Consider the following 22706-nt stretch of genomic DNA (forward strand, 5'->3'; position numbering starts at 1 on the left):
GACCTTATTCTTACCTTCTGTCCCCTACTTTTCCTCTTGGGTCTTCTGCAGATTTTTCTCTTGCAATCTTATGTACAATAAAAAGAGAGGGAATTTAACCTCACTAAGAGGCATGAACATAGCATTACTTTTATTTTCCCCTAGAGTCTGCTAACAGATAATCCAGTAAAGAAAAAAACAAGGACAGACAGTATACCCTGGCCTGAGGATCTGAAGTGGTACCAACTCATGGTGAAGCAAAACTTCCACGTCAGCCAGGCCAGGACTTTGACTCTGGACATAAAACATGTGGCCACATTTATGTTAAGGATAGGGGAGATTCTGAGTATTTCAGTTTGTTTTGAGTAGTGTAAGTGAAAATACATTAATAAAGTCTTAGGTAATGGAAAGGAACACTGCATTTAAGATATTTATTGGCATTTGTCTTAACCCTGTCTTCCAGCTAAAATAAAATTCAGGCAAGGAAGAGCTAGATAATGATCACTTAAATGTCAAATGCCACCCAAATACCAAGAAAGAAAAAGCTTTTAAAACTCCAGAGGCTGACAAACAACTGCTAGTATACAGTCATGTGCTGTACATGATGCACTGTACATTTAGCCAGACAAACTTGACCGCCTCTTTGGAGGTTAATGTTTTGTAACTTGATTTGTGACATAAACTGGAAACAAGAGGAGACATCTCCCAAGATGCACTACAGAGAGGTAAAACTTAAGCTGTCTCTTCCCTCCTGCTACTGCTAGTTACCAAATAGATCTTGCCACTGACCTGCATTGCTTTTGGAAATTACACTTTAATAAAGTAAGATCCATCATCCAGAAGTGACCATCAAGTAAAGGAACTACTCTTAGTGCTGCCAGATATTCTGCAATAGCTGGAAAATAGAATGGCATGAGAGCCTAACTAAAATGGATTGAAAAACACTGCTTGAGTGTGTTTTCCTAAATTACTTTTAAAAATAGCTATTTATCTACATTTATCTATTAATTTACTCTATATTTTACCATATTGGGACTGCATTCTCACTTAATTAATCACAACTTCTGTTCCACATAAAAGGGGTTTGCTTTACATACCCATAGTCCAAGCTATGTTACCCACATGAGCAATTGGTGCCTGTATGAGGTCTGATGGAATTATGGCTCATCTCTTCAATCTCAGGGTTACTATTCCTTCAGTCCTTGGGTTTCCATGGAGTTGCAATCATTGCTTTCCTCCTTTATTGGGAGGAGATCAAGCTGAATGGGCTAAGTAACTGTGAAGAGTGCCCAGCCTGAACGGGGTCTGTCTGTGTTCTGCCAGTAGAGACCCCTGAAAAAAAAATCTTTTTTCCCATAACTATTTCTCCTGCTCTTTTCTGACTCAAAGGGAGAGATTTATTGTTAAGAACTTTGTCTGCATGACCAAGCTCCTCAAGGGATCCAGCTGGACCAGAATCACAGCTCCAGATATTGTACAAGGTGCCTCCACTCACACCAAAAGATATTTCTTTTTAATGACAAACAGGCAGAGATTGACTTCACCTACTCAAGAGCAGAAAGTGTGGTGAATTGATTGCTGGTGTGTGTGTAATTTAACTCTCAGCACCCTGGTCAGTAACAGGATCAATTTGACTTCTGCTCAAATCCTGTCCTGAACTGCTTTAGGTGTCACATGGAGGATTGCTTTAGCTTGTGCAGCTTGATATTATTCTAATACCAGCAACAAAACAGATGTTCAAATGCACCTCAAAAGTACTGAAAGTATGGGTATATTTTAATTACTATAAAACACATATTTTACCTGCAGAAGATCATTAACAACAATTAAGTTATTTTAATCTTATTTGATAGCTAGTGTGCTTGCCAGAACTTACTGTAAAATGTGTGTGACAAACACAGAGCCTAGCTGATATCAGCAAAGTACATCAGGCAAATTGGCAAGCTGGAGATGTGCCACATGCAGGTGTTGGGAAAACATGCATTAGAAAGAGTTTGCTTCCACTGAATGAAAAGACAATGTAAATATTTTCCATTTCAGGATGTTAGTGTGTCACCAAAGGCTGTACTTTTGTTAGGCCACATCTAGCCAGTATAGCAGAAGTGAAGTCCTGGAGTCATTTCAGGTAATAATGCTGATAATTCAGCATCCCAAAACTTTTCATTCTGAGTCAAAACTTCAAGTGTACTCCACTGTAGCATGGAGCCAGAGGATAAACTACTGTTTATATAACAATGTAAAAACAGCACAAAATGTGCACTGTTTATACAAAAACTTCCAGTGCTGAGAGGTGCATTACAATGAAATCAACAAGTTGCAAATCTGGTTCAGACTGCTTGGTTGCTTTGCACAAAAGTGCATATCTGGGGAAGAAAGGCAGAAAGACCAGAGATAGCAAGGAAGGCAGGGGAACTCTGGAAATACACCCTGAGGAAAATCTATGACCAAACACCAGCTGAAAAAGACTGTGCTGCTAACAGTGAAATTATGCCCTTTTGTTTGACTCCTGCTGTTTTTGGGAAACAGACTTGGTGTATTGACAGATGAAGAAATTGAAGAAATTGAATTTCTGTTTCTATTATCAGTTTGTCATCCTAAGTGAAACAGCACACAAAGTTGTGTGAAAGTTCAAAACTTGGTCAAAACCACGTGGAAAATTCATTTTTGCAATTTGTCTCCTTCCTTAGCTGTTACCCAAAACACTCTGTTTATTGTAATGTGCCTTTCACCTAGGCACCTTCCCAGGGTGTCATGCAAGACCATTTAAACACTTTTGTGGCAAACAAGGCAGCACTCCTTTCCTGGGGTGGTAACAAGATGCAAAAAGAACTCCAAAGTGACATTTTTATGGCATTGTTCATTTTCTTTTCCCCTTTCAATAGTACCTACTGGCAGTTGCAGTGCCTATTTTGTGCACAATCTGGGGTGCTGCAATTAACTTCTGAACACAGGTCTTTCCATTAAAGCATCAACAAAGGGGTAGGAGGGGGAATTATGTGTCCTGCTTCATTTATTTCTAAAAATAACAACATTTAATCAAGAACATGATGCTTGAATTTGCCTGGAGAGCATATTTAGATAATACAGGGAAAGGTGCCCTCTTGAGAGCAAGAAGAAAAAGCTCACTAAACCTGTTACAAAAGGTGGTTGGGTATTTCAGAGCTAGGTTGCCCTTCTCCATGCATTGCAGGGTGGTGAGAAGTATAAACTTCTTTCCTTCAGTAAGAAAGAGAATATTATAGAAAGGTGCTGACAGAAAAGTATTTGAAATATTTTTATTTACATTACTACTAGTGGTTTGATTATTAAAATATAAGGAATTTGAAATACTCAATTATTTTACTACCATTGTATTTTTATTTTGATACTGAGGTCAGCCTGGACAATGGGATTACAATGAAGATTGTTTCCTCTTTGATTCCCCATTTTCCATCATGGTTTTAAAGCACAGGTACTCTGTCCTTCAACAATTTCCTTCCTTCAACTTGCATTCAGTTTAGCAGTGTGGGTAAATGGCACAGTCATATGCAGTCTTAATCTCACAGCTCTTCTGTTCTCTACTTGTTCTCTCAGGCTGCACCCTTCACCTACAAGTATTTTAATGAAGCCTTGAGATGGTACAATACTTGTGGTAGTTTCAGCATTTCTCTAAAGCAGTTTTCCAAATATCTCTAAATCCTTCCAAAACCTTAGTATTGGATGTAAATGACTTGACAGTGATTAACCTCTCAAGTGGCTTGGAATTTTACCTGGATTTTGATGATGCCCTCTTTGTGCACCCTCTTTATATGAAAACCAAACCAAGGAGGAGTATGTCACTTGACAGAAAGCTGTATTACCTCTTTGCTTGAATTTATCAAGAGCATTTTGACCCCCAGTGCTATCCTCTCCAGTGCTTGCAACTTTCCTGGCTTGGCAATAGCTGCAAAATTTGCAAGGATAGTCTGTAATCCTACAATCAAATCAAAACTGAAACACCAGTAAGAGCTGGGCCACGGACTGCACCATGAAAGATCCTGCAGGAGATGCCCTCTTGGACCGACAAAAAAACTACAGATACATGTTTTTGCAAGAAATTTATCAAACTGTTGTACACTTACTCCGTGAAGATAACATCTAGGCCATGTTTCCATGACACTGATTTCTGAACTAGACCAGCCCACAAATACAGGACAAGTTTAACAATTACATTTCTATTTAATACAGGAAAAATCAATTGAAACAGATAAACCCTAATATACTTAGCCAGAACCTGAAATTTCTCTGCTATATAGCCCCACAGGTTTTTAATCCAAATCAGGAATGAAATCCCTATGGAAACAGGCCAACAGTTAACCTAAAAGGAAGAATTCATATATTATGTTGTTCAAAGGTTGCAACAAGCAATGTAGTAGACCACCCTATTAATTGTATCTTGAAGTCAATATTTATCTGAATCCAAACCAGATTACTGCATAATTTTAAAATTCATAAAAAACCCATACCAAAGAATCAACCAACCAACAAAAAACCCCTAAACAACAGCAACAACAAAAACCCAAGTGTGTTTTTCATCCTGACATAAGAATATTATCAATTACACGTTTCAAGACCTGAATGGAATTGCACCGTGCTATCTCCCACAGAGTCCAGGGATGAAGAATTTCTACCACCCTGCTCTAGCAACAGAGTCTGCTCCAAAGCTTTCAGAAAACCTGCAGCAAAACTGGATATTCTTGAGCCACTGGGGCTGAAGCACACCAAGCATTTCTTGTGGATGCTGTGGAGTGGAGGAGCTTTGGCTCCTTGGTCTTGCAGGTGCTGCAATGGTTGCTCAGGTGTGGTAGGAAGAGTGTGGCAGCTCAAGGCTTGTGCTCACCTACGACCTGGCTAAGAAGAGCTGCTTAAAGGCTTTTTTTTCTTCTCCTTATTTATCTGCACATATATGTGGGAGATGGTTGGGACGTACAGATGTAATTTTCTCAGCATGGATTACATTTTATAAAATGACACAGTCATTTTTCACTGAGTCACTTTTTATGATCACTTCAGGCAGTATTGAATAAATAACAGAGAAATGTTTTGGTAAGTTAGTTAAGAGTGCTCTTTTCATGTTTCATTTGGTGATATGTCATGAGAAAACTGCTTTAGCATACTTTTAGTCATATGTCTCCCACCTATAATTTTTTATTATTTTGTGTAGAAAAAAATTTCTGTTGCAGATGGACTGGTACACATGAAAACTTTGATGATATCTTTGATACTTATCAATTGTATATGAACCACTTAACATTAATGTGGCATTATTTTTCACGAAATACAGTCTAAAAGCAAAAATCTACCAGGCCCTCCTCCTCCAAGAACAAAAGAAAATAAATTTAAAAAAGAAAAAAGGGAAACAAATTATTTTCCCTGCCATAAAACTGAGGTTGGAAAGAATGAGTGATGTCTCTCTTTTAGGCTTCTGGGGAAAGTTTTTCCAATGCTGGAATTTTCAGGCTGGGAGAAGGAATTATTATTTCCAGTCTCATTCAGTCTAGTCAAGGGATTCTGCATCTGCTCTTAGAGCTGCATATACCAAATGTCTGCCAGGCCAGGAAGACATCAGGGTACTTAAGTGCACAGTGTTAATTGAAGCCTAGGTGTATTTCTGAACACATTTTGTATAGATCAAACTGAATTTTGGTTTAGAAAATAGTACTTCAGGTTCAGCACATACAAATATTTTACTGTAATTATTTTAATGATGTTTTTCTCAGAAGACTATGTAATAAAGGTGCAACTCAGCCTGAGAGTCTGCCTTTGCAAACTTGCTGTGGACTAGGGTCAAACACTCTGCACAAATACTGGAAAACCTGGTACTAATTAAAGCCAGATCCCCTCATAATGGATCAATATCCAAATGTGCAACAGGCTGCTGGCAAAGAATAAGAGCTTATGTTAGTTCCCAAAAAACACAGACAACAGACCTTGCTTCCCCACCCTCAGCAGTTTCTTTGACAGATCAATACAGAGCCCACAAGCCCTGACCAAAGTACATCAGAATCAATACAACAAGGAGATCCAATTTCACCAGCACAGCCAATAATGCCAAGCCTGCAGCATTACTTTGGCTGAGGGGAGAGCAATGGCTGATAATAACATTTTGTGTTGTTTAAATATATATTTTATGGATTGATTTAAAAAGGAGATGGGGGAGAAGGGAGCATTAGGAAATTTTAAATGCTGACACACCATCCCCATCCCATCCCAACCCATCCCACTACACCTGTGTGCCTTTAAGGACACTTAAGGCATCAAAACTAATGAAGACCCTGCTGTGACTCCTCTGGGAAGGAGCAGAAATCAGGCAAAGCCAGCTCAGAGCAATCTGCTGCTCATCACTCTGTATGAACAAGGCTGTAATTCAGATCCTGTCTGCGGGCAGGTGCCTGATCCAGGCAGAACTCCAGCACAGAGAGGCAGGTTTTGCAGATCAGCATCACAACCACTCCATCTAGTGTATGAGCCTCACACAGCAGCATCTCCCTGAGACCCAGAACCTCTCCCAGCCCAGCTGACCCCAGCAGCCCGGAGGTGAAGGCACCCAACCGAGCTGGGATGGTGGGAGGTACCACAAACGGGTCTGAAGGCGGAGGGGGAATTTGGGAGCACATGGTGGGAGGTATTCAGTGTGTGTGGCTGGGCTCAGGGGAAGCTCTTTGGGTGGGGACAAGACAAGATACTGCAGCAATCACATTATGGATGCTCTGAGCCCTGAAATTCTATAAAAAATAACTAGAATAAGGAAGATGCAACAAATCAGGAGGCATAAGGGGGTTGATTCTACATTATCACTGGGAAATATATTCTGTTTTGATAATATATTGATGAACATAAGCATACTCACAAAACTCAAAAATCTTGGCTTTTCCAAATTTTTCCCCTTTCTGTCCTCCTGCAGGAAGGTCACTGAAACTGTTTGGCCTTGAAGGATAGGAAATAACACAAACAATAGCAGAACAAAGCTCCATCACCTTACACCTTCATTACACAGAGAAAAAAATGAAAAAGATTGCTCACATAAGTGAGGCTTTCTTCAAGCAATCACTATAATGGAAACAAATTGTTTAAAGCCACTAACCTAGTCATTTGCTGTTTTCTGTCAATATTTACAGTCTCCTCCACACACCTGTTGGACACCCTCAGTTTATGGACCATTGTCCCCATATCTATCACAGAGCAGAGCTGGGTCTGGTCAGGGTCCATCATTGTCATCTCTGCTGGTCACCAGAGGCAGATGGACTCCTACAGGAATAGCTGCTAGATGAAGAGCATCCCTACTACAGAGATGCCATAGAAAGCATATTATAACTTCTCTTTGAACAAAAAATAACCCAGTAGATTTTTTGCCTCTTTCTCCTAATCTCTGATTGCCTGGGCAAGGGAGAATTGTGTTTTCAGAAGTTTTCAACACCAAAGAAATCCAGCAGCCACTGGAGGGAAAAAAACCCACAACTGGGAATGTGACTGCAAGAGCCAAACCAAAACAATGTAATGCACAGGAAAGCCACAATGAAGTCACAAGGGCAGAGACTTGGCAGTAGCCTTCCCTGGCAGTGCACTCCTACATTTCAAAGGGGGTTGCACAGCTGCTGATAGTGAAGCTTGGGTGGGATGCAGTCACAGTGATGGCTTGGCTGGACCACTCTGGCTTAGCCAGGGTGGCATCCCCCACTGAAGGGTGCTTGGTCTACTGGAATTGCTGCCTCTTCTCCCTGTTCTCAAAGCCAATGCATTTGCTCAGAGATCAAAACGTCTGTATTATCTACTTGCACTACCTCAAATCATAGAAATGGGAGGGAAAAATTACAGCATAAACTCGAGAGGGAAAGGAAAGGGGTGCCCATCCCCTTCTCCTACCATGGCAATCTCAAAGTGCAGTGACTGAAGCCTGTTCTGCTGTTAGGAGCAAGGGTTCATGTGGCTGTGGGGATACTAGATAGCTACTGAGCAGTTCCTTCCTTCCCTGTGCCTGTGTACCTGTGTTTTCTAGCAGGAAAAGCAAGGCCCCATCAATCTGATGTTGATATTTCAGTGGTTTAGAAAAATGTCACTTAAATCAACTGGACTGAACTGAAGCTGAGTAGCTATTTTTTCATATAGACATGTTACCATACCTAAGAGCTCTTCAATGCCTATGTACAGGGCATATGTACCTTTCACATGCTCTTCTTCCTAATGTGCCATGGATTCCCAGCAGAAGAATCTGTACTGCAATTTTACAGAAAAAAAAAATACAGCCCTAATAAAGACTGTCCTGCTGTTCTGTGGCAGCATTTATTTCAGTGCCTGTCTATCCCCATGACTCAGCCAATGTTCAGTGCTAATATAGAAATTCCAGGGAGCAGACACTCAGGGATGTTACATTCTTCAGACAGGCACAGAGGGGGAGTATTTCATTGAAAGACAAACAAGGAATTTTTGTTCCTTGAACCATACCAGCCTTTATCCTACAGAAGTCTTCAACATCAGAGTGAATCCCACAGATATCTGGTATCTACCAAATGCCATTGAACTTGGCTTCCGATTTTGCCCTGGAATAATTATTAGACTGGGCAAATAACTTTTACAGAATCCCAAATTGTTGCAAAAAGTCACCCTTACAACTCTGCTTCTATAGATGAAGCTCATATTAACAAATAGAGTTTAGGACTACTGCAAAGTGCACATATTTTGGTAGCTTTTATTGACATGTAAAATGATTAGTATCAGAAATCATTTGAATGCGTCTTAAAAATCCAGTCCTTCTTTTAAATGTGCTTAATTTGAAGCATCTAATTCCAAGTCTAAGAGAGATGCATGTTGCCATTTCCAGAATTCTTTCTGGATTTTTTCGCCCTCTCTCCTATTATAATGATAATATTTGAATAAAAACATTTTGGATAAAGTATCACTTACTTCATACATGAGGTGCTAAATACGTATTTATCTTAAGCTTAGGATAAAACTGTGTGGAACAAAACTCCTCATCAAGATACTAAGGGTGAATTTGGCTTTGCCCTTTCATTTTGCTTATCTAATTGTCAGTTATTTCTTTGCTGCTTGGGAGAATTCCTTTCCATCCCTTTTGCTTCTGTCTGCTTTTAAAGGAGGTAGAGAACACAACCTGCTGCTGAGGGTGGGTCATGGATGTGGCTCTTCCATCCACTAAGAAAGCAAGATCCAGCCTTATTTCCTTCCCCCAGTGGGTCTGGCAGATGGATGGCTTGTCTATTCTGCTATCATTCCTGATTTGGCCTAAACACAGCAATAAAAAAACAAATCAAAAACCCCCAGACAAAATACTCACAACTGCAAAAGACCCTGCTCATTGCTGCTGCAAAAAGTTTCTTTTCACATACTTCTTAGTGTGCTTCCAGTTCTGATTTTAAGTGCTTCCAGCACTTAAAGAAGAGCAACTTTCACTGTTCCTCCTGAGAGGCCATTCCTCAGCCCAATAAATCTCACTCCCAAGAAATCTCTTTTACACATCCCCTGCTGTGCTTACAACACTTTTCCAATCTTGGCCTGTCATGAGAGGAATAAATATCTTTTTCCCCTCAGAGTTTATATAATAATGCAATAAAGTTGCAAAAGCTGTGTGCTCTACTGAGTTACTTCTACTCACCAGAAATTTATGGGGTAACAACTTCTGTGTTGCCAGGAAGACATAATTTCAGATTTCAATAAATTACAAGATTTCTACTGAAATGCAAAGCCATCCGAAACACACAATATTATTACAAACTTCATAGAAGATGTAGGAAAAGAAGCATGGAAAATCTTTAAACTGCTGCCACCAAGGTAAAGTCTGATGGGTTGTTCTCTTCCTGAATTCAGCAGACTGGTTACAGATATCTTGCCAGCACTCACTCTGTCTGTGATGTTTTCTTTCTCTTTTCAAAAGACCAGTAACTGAGTTATTTTAGAAATTGTAAAAAGAACAGCTTTGGTTCCATTTTACTTAACCCAGCTCGAACTAAAAGTGATTTCAAAGTAATGCCTTAGCTGCTAGGCAATTACCTTGCTATTTGAGACTGTGTGCCATCTTTGCCATCTTCCCTCACCCAAAGATAGGCAAACCTGTGGCACTGCCTGGCACTGCCCTGCCTCCACAGCAGGCACTGAGTGAGAGGAAAAAAATCCCCATGGAAATATAGAAATTGCAAGGGGGGAGAATACTCTTCCAGGGTCTGGTGATCATCAGGACAGCTGTTTGATACAGAGCCAAAAAAGGGACAGGAAGTGCATCTGAAGCCCTGAAGTCTTTTGCCCCTGTAGCTGAAAAGAAATCATTCACTCTGCTTGTTCCCTCCAGGTCTGGCAAGTGCTGCACTGCAAGGGTGTAGCTTTCAGAGCTTGTTTCAGGTAAAGCACCAAAAGCATGAGTGTGTACAATGCTGTGTGTCCAGTGATAAACATCTGCACCACAGAGCTGCTTATGCCTGGTAAGCTGAAATCACCTACAAAACTACACACACGTTCTCCAGCTTGACATAGGAAGATCCCATTAGACAAATCCCAGGGTGATCAACTAAGTATGAGAAAGCTCTGAAAATTACTGGGCTAATTTTTTTGAAATCTTTCCCCAAAATGATTTTTGCTGTTTGCAGATCAAAAGCCATTGTTTATCTTGACTTCTAAACAAAGGCAAAATCCATAGCAGATGTGTCTCCGATTACTTAAATAGCTGGGTGGCAGACATTTTTTTATTTGTTATTCACTAAAATAAACATGATGTGAAATTTGCCATTCAGTGTTGTTTGCAGGAAGGCATAACAGGAAGGCACCATGATTTTTAAAAAATGTTAAGGGCTCAAAACTCAGACAGCTGGAAGGAAGATGCCATGCCCCTGGGGAGGTGTAATTCTCTTTCTTGGCTCACTCTTAAGGATATAGAGTTGAGAGTCTGCTCAGAAACACAGGCAGAGACACCTATAAAGCTGAGTAACAGAGGCAGCTTTGCTGTGTTTCATCCTAGGGGCTGGAGTGGTTCTTACCATGGTTTGGGATGTCCACTAGTCTCTGATCAATTTCCCTGGCTCTGGTTGTGTAAACAAAATAACATATTTCAAATCCCACCTTCTTAGCTTGACAAAACTGCTTTAAATCAGAATAAAAATTGGAATTGTGTCTTGCAGACTCTGTCTTTTTTTGTTATGCCTTGGTATCACTCATCTTTTTTCAGATAAAAAAGTCACAGTTTCACTGGTGGTTTAAACCACTAACATTTGCTGGCAGCCCTGACACTGGGCAAGAGAGGAATTAAATTAAAAAGTGGCAAGCAGATGACTGATAATTATCCTTTCACTCACAAAGTTCAAATATAGCTGCCTGTGTTTGAGCACAAAGAAGGCCTGCAATTAGGGAACATTCAATTGCAAATGCACCACAACCCCTCTTTAGTGTGCTTGTAGATGATGCAAAACACTACCTCAATACCAATTCTACTTAGTGGCTGTAATTTTCTTCAGTAATGTGTGTATTAGTCACAGATACATCTTAAAAGCTATAATTCTACCCCCCAAAACCAGAAAAGCAAACACACATGCTCTGGAGGGAGAGCTTTGCTTAACATGTTTTTTACAGTCTGGTTCAACATCCTTACTCTGTCAAGAAAGCATTTGCACCTTTTGATTTGCACCCAATAATTTGTAAAGGAATCTGGCAGTGGTTACCCTTGGAAGGGTGTACACTTGATGGACAGGATCCCTTAGGATGGTTGCATTTCTGTGGTGGGGAAATTCTGGCACTTCTCTGCTGCTTTATTTCCTCTTCCTGACCTCCATACTCGAAGAAAAAAAATAACCCTATACCAATTATTGGTATAATGAAAAGTTATAGAAACCTCAGCTAATTTTTTGGAGTGATAATTTACCATTTTCAAATTTTTCCCAGGTTTCTCTCCTGAAAATTAAGAAATATGCCTGAAATCAGGATTTGTTCCTACAGAAAAAAAGTTGATTTTCACAAAACTGTTATTTTATCAGAAAAAAACTGTATTCAAAGAAAAAGAAACGAAGAAACTGATTTAATAACTTTAAATAAAGTAAGGATGATGCCAGAGTTCATGTTTCTTGATCTTTGCCACTGTGCCAAGTTTTATCTTAGAAAGGCTCTGTAGCACTTCTTCATTCCTTTCTTTTAAAATTTTTAGGAGATCTTTTACCCTTTCCCAATTAATTCTTAACACTGAAGGAACCTCTGCTTGGTCTGTACAAATTCTGATCCTTATCTCTCTGTGACAGACAGAATATAAACTTATTAATTGCAGGTGATTGCATTATTATTTTATAAACTTAATGTCATTAATTGGAGGTTCCTAGTCACTTCACATCTCAGTGTATTAGACTCAAATGGGCACGATACACAACCTCACATGTACCTAACCAGACCTTGACAGAGGATCTCCAAAAATGATGTGTAGACTATATAAATGACATTAACTGGAAGCTATGGAGAATGCAGAAAAGAAGTTAGTAGGGAAGAGGGGAGTGAAAGACTGGGCAGGAGGTGAAAGGAAGAAAGAGATGAAAGGAAGAAAGGAAGAAAGACTCTCATTTCCAGAGTAGTTTGGATAGGAGCAACCTGGTAAAGGTACCAAAACAGAGCTACTGACTGATGCATCCATCTAGGGGAAATAGTGTGTGGTGCTGTGCAACTGGGGAAATTCCCCAAGTGGGAGCCACCACAATTCGTGTGTGAGACTGAAGTCATGTCTGCAGTTGAAGGAAAACAAAAAGCAACAGCTTTTAGCTGGAGTCCACTCTCTCAAAAAAAATTTTCTTCTGGATACTGTGAATTGTGCAAATGTTAGAAAATGTGGGCCAAGCTATAAAGCACATATTTACTGCAAAGTAACTGCTAAATACTACACTGTCTGAAAAAAAATACGGTTAAAATATTATAATTATTTTGTAAAGAAATATTTTTATATTTTATATAATATATAAATAATATATTTTATATAATATGAAAGGTCACCATGCTGCCATTTGTGGTTGAATGCTTCCTCTTTCACATTTCCCTCCCAGCCCTGCACTGCTAGGTCCTGTACTGCTCTGAATAAAGCCAAGTGTGAGAAATGTGAAGGGCAATGCAGGATGTGTCAGAAACACATAAGAAACGTGAGAGAAATGAGAGAGGGTAGAAAAATGTCTCATCACCAAAGGATGCAGTGGTTCAAGCTGCTCTTTAGCTCCTCCATGGATGCTCCCTCCACCTGAGCAAAAGCTCAGCGGTTTTGCAGCTTCAGGCTGTGTTAAGGCAGGGCCAACACTTCTGACCCCATTATACCAAATACTTGACACTGATAAAATCTACCAATATTTCACTCTTTCAAAACTCAAAACTGTGACACCAAAGACACGAACAGAATTTGTATAACACAGTCTTAGAAGTCCAATTCTGCATCAAAACCGCACGATAGCAAACAAGTTTTCTCAGCTCACCACCAAGGGAAGTATTGACTGCCTAAAACTCTGCTTGCATTTCAGGAAGATCACAGTGCTTTCCACATGAATGAAGAGCAAGGCTACCCCTTGTTGTGGGGTTAAGGCTGACAATTTCAAAGATGAAGTGAGAAGTGAATGTATTCAGAACACTGAAGTCAGGATTTTCTGTTCTCTTCTGGATATTGTTCGTTTTGTGCCACTCAGCTTGTACCTGGGAAAAACTAATTTCTGCAAAATTAGCAACATGCTAGGTAAAATGCTAGGGGAAAAGGAAGAAAAAGAAAATATTATCACTAAAAATATGTTTGCTTTATGATAAAATATGTTCAATGAGAGTTAGTAAAAATTCAGAAACATAATTAATACTGGTGTTATTGAAAGCTGAAATCTTACAGGATTTCTGCCACTGAAAAGATTCTGGTTTCAAAAAGTCTAAAAAAGTAAAAAAATGTAAATTCTTCATGAGTCTTTAAAAAACCTGCTTTTGACCATAAGCTATGTTGGCTTTTTCAGTAAAAAAATGACAAAAATAGAAGGACATGCAGGAGTGGGGTGGGGAAGAAAGATAAATTATATATATTAATGATGAGTTTGGCTAATGAAACATTCAGGTTTCAAAAACAAAACAAAAGCTTCTTTTGAACGAGTTGCTCACATTCAGTAAGAGAAGAAAAATTTTTCTTCAGCTACTCTTTGAATCACTTCTTCAGCCTTCATACTTGACATGTGGTCTGATATTAAGTGGTTACTTGCTAGGAGCCACAGAGCAGCAGGAAGTGCTAAATGCCAAAGGGCCTTGAGAAACTAAAACACACTCAGCAGCAAACCACTGAGCAGATCTCACTTCAGCTACTGGTCTAGCTGCTGCAAAACATGCATTAAATACTATGCTGCAGTTGTTTGGAGTTAAATTTCTACTTAGCCACCCATGAAGATTATCATCACATGTAAGAAGAATGTTTTTTAAGCCTGAGCCCAAGTCTGAATACATTATTGTAAAACTTTTGTCTCAGAAACTATGCCATGTCTAAATGACATGTGGAACACATGGTTTATATTTGTAAACCATGGTATTCCCAGGGTTTCCCCTTTCATGCTTAATCAGGCTGGGCTAATAACAAGAACCTACTCCAGTTATTCTGCAAGAGTTGTCTGGCAATAATGTCTTTTAGTCCAGAATAAAACAAGCAGGTTCTTATTTTGTGTATACTTTGGTATAAACTCACATTAGAAATGGCTGACTATATTCTGACACATGCTTCTTCTCTAGATGCTCTTCATTTTATAAATTGAACTGTTTTGCCTGTGTGTGCAGTACAAATGATTCCTAAATTTTACCTCAGCATCATTCTGAAACTACAAGTTACATGTAAGGTTGACCAGGATGGGATTTAACATTATGAGATGATGGCCTAAATAGATTATTACAAAGTAGCTGCTTCAATTCTATAAGCATAAGTCAAATTTCATTTGGTTATGCTTGCTGCCTCTTCCTGTCAATTTAAATTTTAAAATTGATGCAAAAATATTAATGTGAACTTGGGACAGGATGCACTAACCCTTGGAAACTATCTAATCATGCCGAGTTGAATTTCTAAATTCCCTCAAATCATTATTTGTCTTAACTTCTACTATAGATTTCTACCAAAAATTGTCTGCCTTGGGCTTCTTGCAAAATTCTGTAGTTCAGTTTATGTTGTAAACAAGTCCTGCTTCATATGATGGAGAATTATGTTTCCCCATAACTCACATATTTTCATAAAATGTTCCAAAATCAGCTGCCTTATTTATGGTGTTCTCCCACAACATGAATATTCTCCCTCATCAACCCCATCTTAGGACTGAAAAACAACATTTTTCTAACTCCCAGAGGACTTGGTAGGACTCTTGCTTTGTGTATATGGAAACTGGACTCTGTAGCCATTTGGGGAAATATGAGTACAAGTGCAGAGGGAAATACAGGCACACATTAACAGCTACCTATCTACCCACCCAAAATTTACCTTTTCCCCAAGATTCCACTCTCCCAGATAATCAGGTCAATGTCTAGAGCATATTCTGGGTTTCACCCTTTCTAGATTCTCAAATATCTTCAGCTGTCAAAAATGTATCCTCTGTATTAACCGGATAATTTGTTCAATAAAAAGAGAATCTGACATTTGTTAAGTTTGCAAAGTGGGGTGCTCCAGTCATGAAAAGCTTAAATAAGTGCATAAATTGTCAGTTTTCTTCTCATACAGCATCGGCCACTTTGATGCTCTGATTACTACAAAAAAGCTTCCCCAGTTCTTCACTTAACTGGGGGATTTTAAGCAACCTTTTCACCCACCCTTCTTTGGAGTCAGCAGCAGATGGCCTCATAGATTACAGTCATTATCATTCTGAATAAATTAACCTACAAAAATACCCCAAATCACTGGGATGTACAAGTTTTGGGACAGGACTTCCATTTGCCCTGAGGCTTTAATTTTCTTCTGTAACCCAGCATCTGGGCTGTAGTCTGAGGTACTGATGAATTGCTGTCTGTTGTCAAAAACCCCATGAAAAGAATAGGAAGATGCGTGAGAAGCTCACCTCTCCACCTGATGGGTGCATTTTTTACTAATGGAACAAATTATCTGAAACATCTTGCTGCCAAAGAGCAAGAGCTGAAAAGGAACTGCAACAATAGAGAGCGTCAATCCCAGAGAAGAGGGTCGGGTGGTTTTCTGACTTCTGATCTGAGCAGCAAGGTTCCCTTTTCACCAAGATGCACCTCACCACAGACTTCACCGCCTTCAGGACTTTACAAGAAAAGCCACAGCTGAGAGGAGAGTGAGCTGGAGCTGCCTGCTCATGCTGACAGCTACCTTCAGCCCCACAGCCACCAAGTATAGGTTTTTTTTTTCAATTTCAGTCCTCATTCTGTGTTGAACACATTAAAAACTCGACTAACTTGATCCACCTTTAAGGTGGGTTGAAATCTACTGGCTAAACATGGAAGGCTGCTTAAAGGTATGTAATTCAAGCAGCTTTCTACAAGTGGCTCTGGTGCTGGCCTGAAATTTTAGAAGAGTATGTTTTTCTTCACCCATCTCCTTCAGATGGTCTGACAAACCAGCCAGTTGTCAGCTGGGGCGTGCCACGATGCTGAAGTGATACACAAGCTATGCTTGCCACAGAGGTATAGCATTTTTGCTAGCATTACACTTTTTCAGGGTCTAAATCAAAATTCTAGATCATGCCACCCATACTTGTGATGAGTATCTCTTTGTTCCTCCTAGGGGCTTACCACAAATAAAAAGGCCTGACAAAACAGTGGATGAGGTGATAGCCCAGAAAAAGAAATAAATTTATGTTTTACCACTAGCACTAAAAGAAAAGATCATCTTTAGGAAAATCCTGAAAATATATTGTCCTCACATACTGGATGGCAGCTAATGAAGGGAGATGCTGTAAAGTGATACCAGGAAGTTGCTTCTGTCAGTGTGTGAGAGCAGCAGAAGAAGGAGTGGGGGTAAGAAAGCTCAGACAGCACAAACATGGGGACCACCCTACCAGCCTCACTGAACTATCAAGATACATACAGTACTGACCTAGAATAACAAACAGATGTATTTCATGAACCGCTGCCAAAACTGCTTTAAAAAAAGCTATTATACTTCTCCTAGCTAGAAGGATCTCTAAAAATATTGCCTTTTAATAGACCCAGCATTGAGAATGGTAGATCAGAAGGTGGTAAAATAAATGTCAGTGTGAACCTCTACAGGGGTACCAACACATCACTGAAGGAGTGTGAGGAGACAACATCTTCTCAGCATAACTCATGTCAGGTTCTAGAAAAGGGAAACAAACATGCAACAGGAGTGCCAACAGTTGCAAGTGACTCAGTCTTGGAACAGGCATAAAACAAACATTTTGCAGGTTATTTAAAATGCAAATTGTTCTTCTATACACACAGCTGTTGGAGCACATGTAACATCTGATGCAAATGAGTCACCTACTTTAATCAAATGGTATGGCTAGAGAAAAAGGTAGAAGCAAAAATAATGATTCATTGTTTCTTCACATTTCTTTCCCCATTACAATTGTTCTCCAGGTTAGTAGGGGAATGAAAAATCAGGTTATTTTAATGGCACCTCAGTATAAAACCAATTCTCTAACCACTTTATTAAAAATTAAACAGCTTTGCATATTTAATGCATACTTTCCTTTTTGAAGACAGAATCAACAGTTGTGCGGCCATATGCAAGTGTTTTTGTTGTGTCCAATGAGCAGCTGGGAAAAAATATATAGGAAGCAGCAAGGGAGAAAATACAGAATTAAAGAGAAAAAAAAAAAAAAAAAGAGAGAGAAAAAAACACCAAAACCAAAAACACCAAACAAAACACAACCAACAAAAAACAACAAAGAAAGCAACACTTGCTCCTTACTCACAGGAAGCATATCCTCAAAATTAAACTAAAAAAACAAAAAACCAAGTCAGGTAACAGTCATGTCATGTGTAAGAAACAACAAATAACAACACATCTTTGAAAACACTGTCATTTTACCTCCATTAGATTTGCCAGTCTCTCATAATGAACTCAGCTCATTGTCAGCAGTCTTTGTACTTAAGTCAGTCTACACTGATACGGTCTCAATCTCGTCAGCCTCTGCAGGGATCCCACTGGGCCCAGGGGTGTACACATCCAGACACAGGGCATTCTTCATTCAGCAGTCTGCAGGCAGTGCTGAAGTACACCTTACACCTAAAAGTAGTCCTTTTTGAAGTACTAGAACCTCCTCTCTCCTCCCTGTCCCAAATCTCCCTCACTGTAACTTTTAAGTAGACACACAAAAGGTAGAACAGAAAATAATACAGAAAATGGCACTGAATTGTCTTTGCTAGCAGCCTCTGGCCCCAGAAGCTGAATCTACTCCCCACTATGTGACTAAGCAAGTTTTCATTCCCTCTCTCCTCATCAGGCAGGCGTAGCTGTATACTTGATCTTCCCCAGGCAAATGTTCTGCTTCATCTTAGGATTCCCTGAGGGACAATCATACGAGAACATTGTGGTCCATTGCAGACCCAGCTACTCACTGCACTGTCTTGTGCTGCAGCAGAGATCCCTCAGTGCACTCTAGAGCTTCCCTGATGGTGTTTCATGGTATCCTGATGGATACCTCTGTGCAGCAATGCATCCGAAATACCAACATCACCAGAGTGTATGTGCCTACACACTTCGAGTCAATAGAGCAGGGATGATTTGCAACTGGGCAAGCACACATTTTCAAAATGTGCTCAGCCCTATGGAAAGCAGAATTTCATATTCCTTAGTGCCCTGTCTCAAGAGACAGACTAAAGCACAGCCCAGCCACTTTGGTGACTTTCAAGTATTTGCACTGTTACTTAGGACCCTCACTTCCTTCATTTTATACAGCAAAGCTTCTCCAAATCCTGCAGGAAGCCTACTCTGTCCCAAAGGACCAGCTTCCACCCCCAACCATCCTCTGTGCACTTGCAAGGGCTGACTCCTGAAGGAAGATGGTGGGATTCTGACTTACACATTGGTTTTTCTCACCTATTGAAATCCCGAAGCAGATACAAAGGCACGAGGTAAAATTCTGCCATGCAGTTGAAATGTAATGTGTGAAGCAGCAAGATGAGGAGTTTTGATGTCCTGGCAATACACCCTGAAACCTTCCTGGGAGTTTTCTGCCCTTGCAGTCAGAGATGCTTTGGCAATGGGTGCATAGCCACGATGCTACCAGGATTCATTCATTCATTCATTCCTGTGAGCATGGGTATAAAAAGCCTGGAACTCTCCAAACATCTTATCAAGGAGAAGTCAAGCACCACGTACCCCAGAAATCCACATCACTGGCCACCGAGAGAAGATAAGTCCTACACCCGGGAGCGCAGGACAGGGTATCGGCGAGGATGTCTTCCCAAATTCCCAAATTCCGCTCGGCTCCGAGGTCTCGGACACAAGGACCCTTCCTTCCCTCCCTCCCCCTTACCTGAGCCTCCCACGTTGGACCGCAGCAGGCAGGTCCTCCGGGAGGAGGAGAAGGAGGAGATGTCGCTTTGGGAGCGGCCGCGGGGACCGGGCAAGGACCAGACGGGCAGCGGTGCTGTCCCGCTGCTCCCTGGCCTTTCAGCCATCGTCGACGGGGAGCCGAGAAGGGCAGGGAGGAGAGAAGAGGGAGAGAGGCGGCGAGGGAGGGGACAGGGAAAGTTTGCAGAGGAAGAGCCGCCCCTCTCCTCCGACCGCCCCGCCGGGCCGCCGGCGGCGATTTTGGGTCTCTGGGAACATAAATTTTGTGTTTGCAAAGGACCAAAGCGAAGCGGGGGGTTGGGTGCGTGGATGCACCCATACCCCGGGGTGTCTTCATGCTCCCGCCATTGCCATATCTCGGGGAAAAAAGAAAAGAAAAAAAAAAAAGAGAATCAGTTAAAAAGAGCCAAGCAACCCACAGCAACACTTCTGTTTTGTGTAACAGGGTGCCCTCTCCCCCGCAAAGCCGGAAGGTTGCACAAGGCACCGCATCCCTGCAGAAGAGCCGCGAGGGAGACGAGTCAAATATCCTCCCCCCACCCGCCATCACCTCCCTCCCCATCTTTCTTAAGGATTGGGTTGCATGTAAGAGACTTAACTAACTTCGGCAGGAAGGTACTCTCCTGCCTCTCAGATCACTCACACAGACCTAGGCAGAAGCAAAGTCAAGCTTCATGGTTTCGCTTCCTGGGGTTTTATAGAAACTCTTTTACAACAAGACGCGTCTTTAAAAGGGAATTTAATGTTCACACTACTTCTTACAAGCAAGGCATATTACATTCTTCTTTGAATAAAATCCTCGCTGCCGTGCAGCCACAATGACAAAGACAGAAAAGACTGTACCCTATATTTCTAATGCATCCAGAGTTGCATTATCTAGTTATCCAATGTGAAAGATGCATCCAGGCTGTATTTTAACAACTACGACTCTCTCTGAAACAAAACCTATCAAGTCTGAAATTTGTCCAAGGGAAATTAAGTTTCTGGTTTCTGCTTCCATACAGGCAAGCAAGTGCCTTCGTCTCAATGCCGAGCCCGTGCAGCTCCCCAGGCACAGGGCTTTTGTGATCTTCCCAGCAGTCACCCTCCGCATTTGTCGAAGCAATTGATCCAGTACAGGAGTCTCGTATGTCAGCCATTAGTCAGATCAAAAGGCCTTTTCTGCTCAGCTTCTCTCAGGGAATTGCCTTCATTATTTCCTCTCCTTCTTCCCTCTGCTGCCAGAGCAGCCTGCTCCTTCCCCAGCCGCAGAGCTTTCCCAGCGGGACTGTGCGGTGAGAGGGAGAGGCGGGGGTTCTGGCAGGGCACGGCTGTGAGCTCCGTGCTTACAGCCCTTCTCACTGGCCCAGAGGCTCCATGGTCACACAGGCAGGAACGCTGTATCCATGCTTAGACAGCTTTTTGCAGCTGCACACACCAGCCTGTGTTATTCACAAAATTAGCACAATGTGCTATTTTTTTTATTTACCCTTTGCAGCTTGCATCATTGCAAATGTGATCATATACCAAGGACCTTTTTCCTCACCAGGATTTCACTACCTGGCTGTGTATGGGCTGAAGACATTTTCTGGACCAGTTTATGCCTTAATCAGAAGTGTACCCATCATTGGTATTTATTTAAATGTTTGCCACTTTTCTTTTCCCTTTTTTTTTATTTTTTATTTTTTATTTTTTTATTTTTTTTTTTTTTTTATTTAAGAGGTGGAATCAAGTTCATTATTGAAATACACAAACCCTGCTCCAAGCCTCACCAAAGTTTATGGCAGGTCAGTGAGCTTGGGGTCAGACACTGACTTTTTTAAAAATCATTTTTTCTTCCAAACATTTCAAGCTACAGAGCAATTGTAACTTTGTCATGCTGTACAGAATGTACGCTTCAAAATTCCCACATTAAGGAGCTGCTCAGTGTCTGCAGTCCTTTGGTGTGATCAAAAAGGAGAACATGAAGAAATCGAAAGATAAACCAGAAAGGATACCATAGCAAGAGGTCAAAGGCATCTAAAGACTCCTTTTGAGAAGCAAAGTGACACCTAAATGGGTGAAGGAAAAAGAAGACATAAAGTAGGTCAACAGTGAATGTAAAAGAGATATGAAGAGGCTCCTGTTGTAATATCAAAGTGCTTTGGTAAATCAGAGTAATGTGAACAGCCAGTCAGAAAGAATAATATGCTGGAAATCACGATGGTTTTTATTTGCCTGTAACTTATTATATTAACCAAGGTATATACATGAAAATATTATAAAATCATGTACATCTTGTTTTCACAGCCCTTTAAGTATTTTTTTTAATTAGATGAACTGCTGTGATTAATGGCTCTGGAAACTGAACATCTCTTTTCATGGAAGAGCAGTAAAGTATACATCCTTCCCAGTTGGGGAGAGATTAATTCAGTTGACTGCTTATTCATTTTCGACTGCTCTGATGAGATTGCCAAAGAAATTTCCATTTGTGGTGATGATTATGGGAAGTTAGCATTTGCTAATTAAACCAAATTATTTCACAAGGGCTGTCCCATGGCAGCTGGGGGCTGAAGTAAAAACAAAATTCGGGCATCAGGAAAGACCGGAGAAGCACCAGCTCGGCAACAAAAAAAAGATGTATCTTTTAAAGTATGCGCCTGATCCGCGGCACAAACGCCAAGTGTCATCTGCTGAATTGAGGCAGCTTCCGCACCGGCCATTCTAGTGACCGAAGGGAGAAATGTTTCCTTGGCCGGCTTTGGGCCACCTCTCTGCCCGGGAAGCCTCCACGGACTAGTCGGCTGGAAGGAGCTGAGGAGCGATGTTACACCGGCTCCTTCTTGGGAGGGCGAGGGAAGCTGAGCCCGCGGCCGGAACCAGGCGGGACGGACAAACCCAGCAGGCTGCCGAGGCCACCTCTGGAGAGGAGAGGCTGCGCATCCAAGGCTCGGGCCCGGGTCCGGCGGGAGAGCCAGCGGATCCAAGGCTCGGGCCCGGGTCCGGCGGTAGATCCAGCGGATCCGCTCCCGGGTAAAGCTGACGGGGCGGCCGGGGGAGGTGCCGGCGGGCCCGGGGTGGGGGAGAGCAAGGCGGGATGTCGGCCGAGGCATCAGCCAGTTACTTCATTTCCTTAAAATCCTTAAAATCCAGGGGGCAGTTTGTGGCCGAGCAGGCAGATGGAGCGGCACCGATAGGGACAAGCCCCGAGCGGGGGAGGCGCGCAGGGGCGGCGGTGGCGGCCGGGCGCCGCCAGGGGCAGAGCCGGAGCCCGGCGGGCTCGGCGGGGCGGGGA

General features: G+C 41.4%; 1 protein-coding gene across 3 annotated transcripts in view; it reads right to left on the reverse strand.

Annotated features, from left to right (window-relative positions):
* PHACTR2 (phosphatase and actin regulator 2) overlaps positions 1 to 19575 on the reverse strand; it is a 129357-nt gene extending 109782 nt beyond the window's left edge. For all 3 annotated transcript variants that reach the window (XM_056486627.1, XM_056486625.1, XM_056486629.1), the window contains exon 1: positions 19416 to 19575. In XM_056486627.1, coding sequence (XP_056342602.1) covers positions 19416 to 19560 — 145 coding nt within the window. In that variant the 5' untranslated portion in view covers positions 19561 to 19575. The remainder of the gene's footprint in view (positions 1 to 19415) is intronic.
* Positions 19576 to 22706: the final 3131 nt, after the last annotated feature.

This window comes from Oenanthe melanoleuca, chromosome 3 (genome assembly GCF_029582105.1).
Source record: "Oenanthe melanoleuca isolate GR-GAL-2019-014 chromosome 3, OMel1.0, whole genome shotgun sequence".
Taxonomy (NCBI): domain Eukaryota; kingdom Metazoa; phylum Chordata; class Aves; order Passeriformes; family Muscicapidae; genus Oenanthe; species Oenanthe melanoleuca.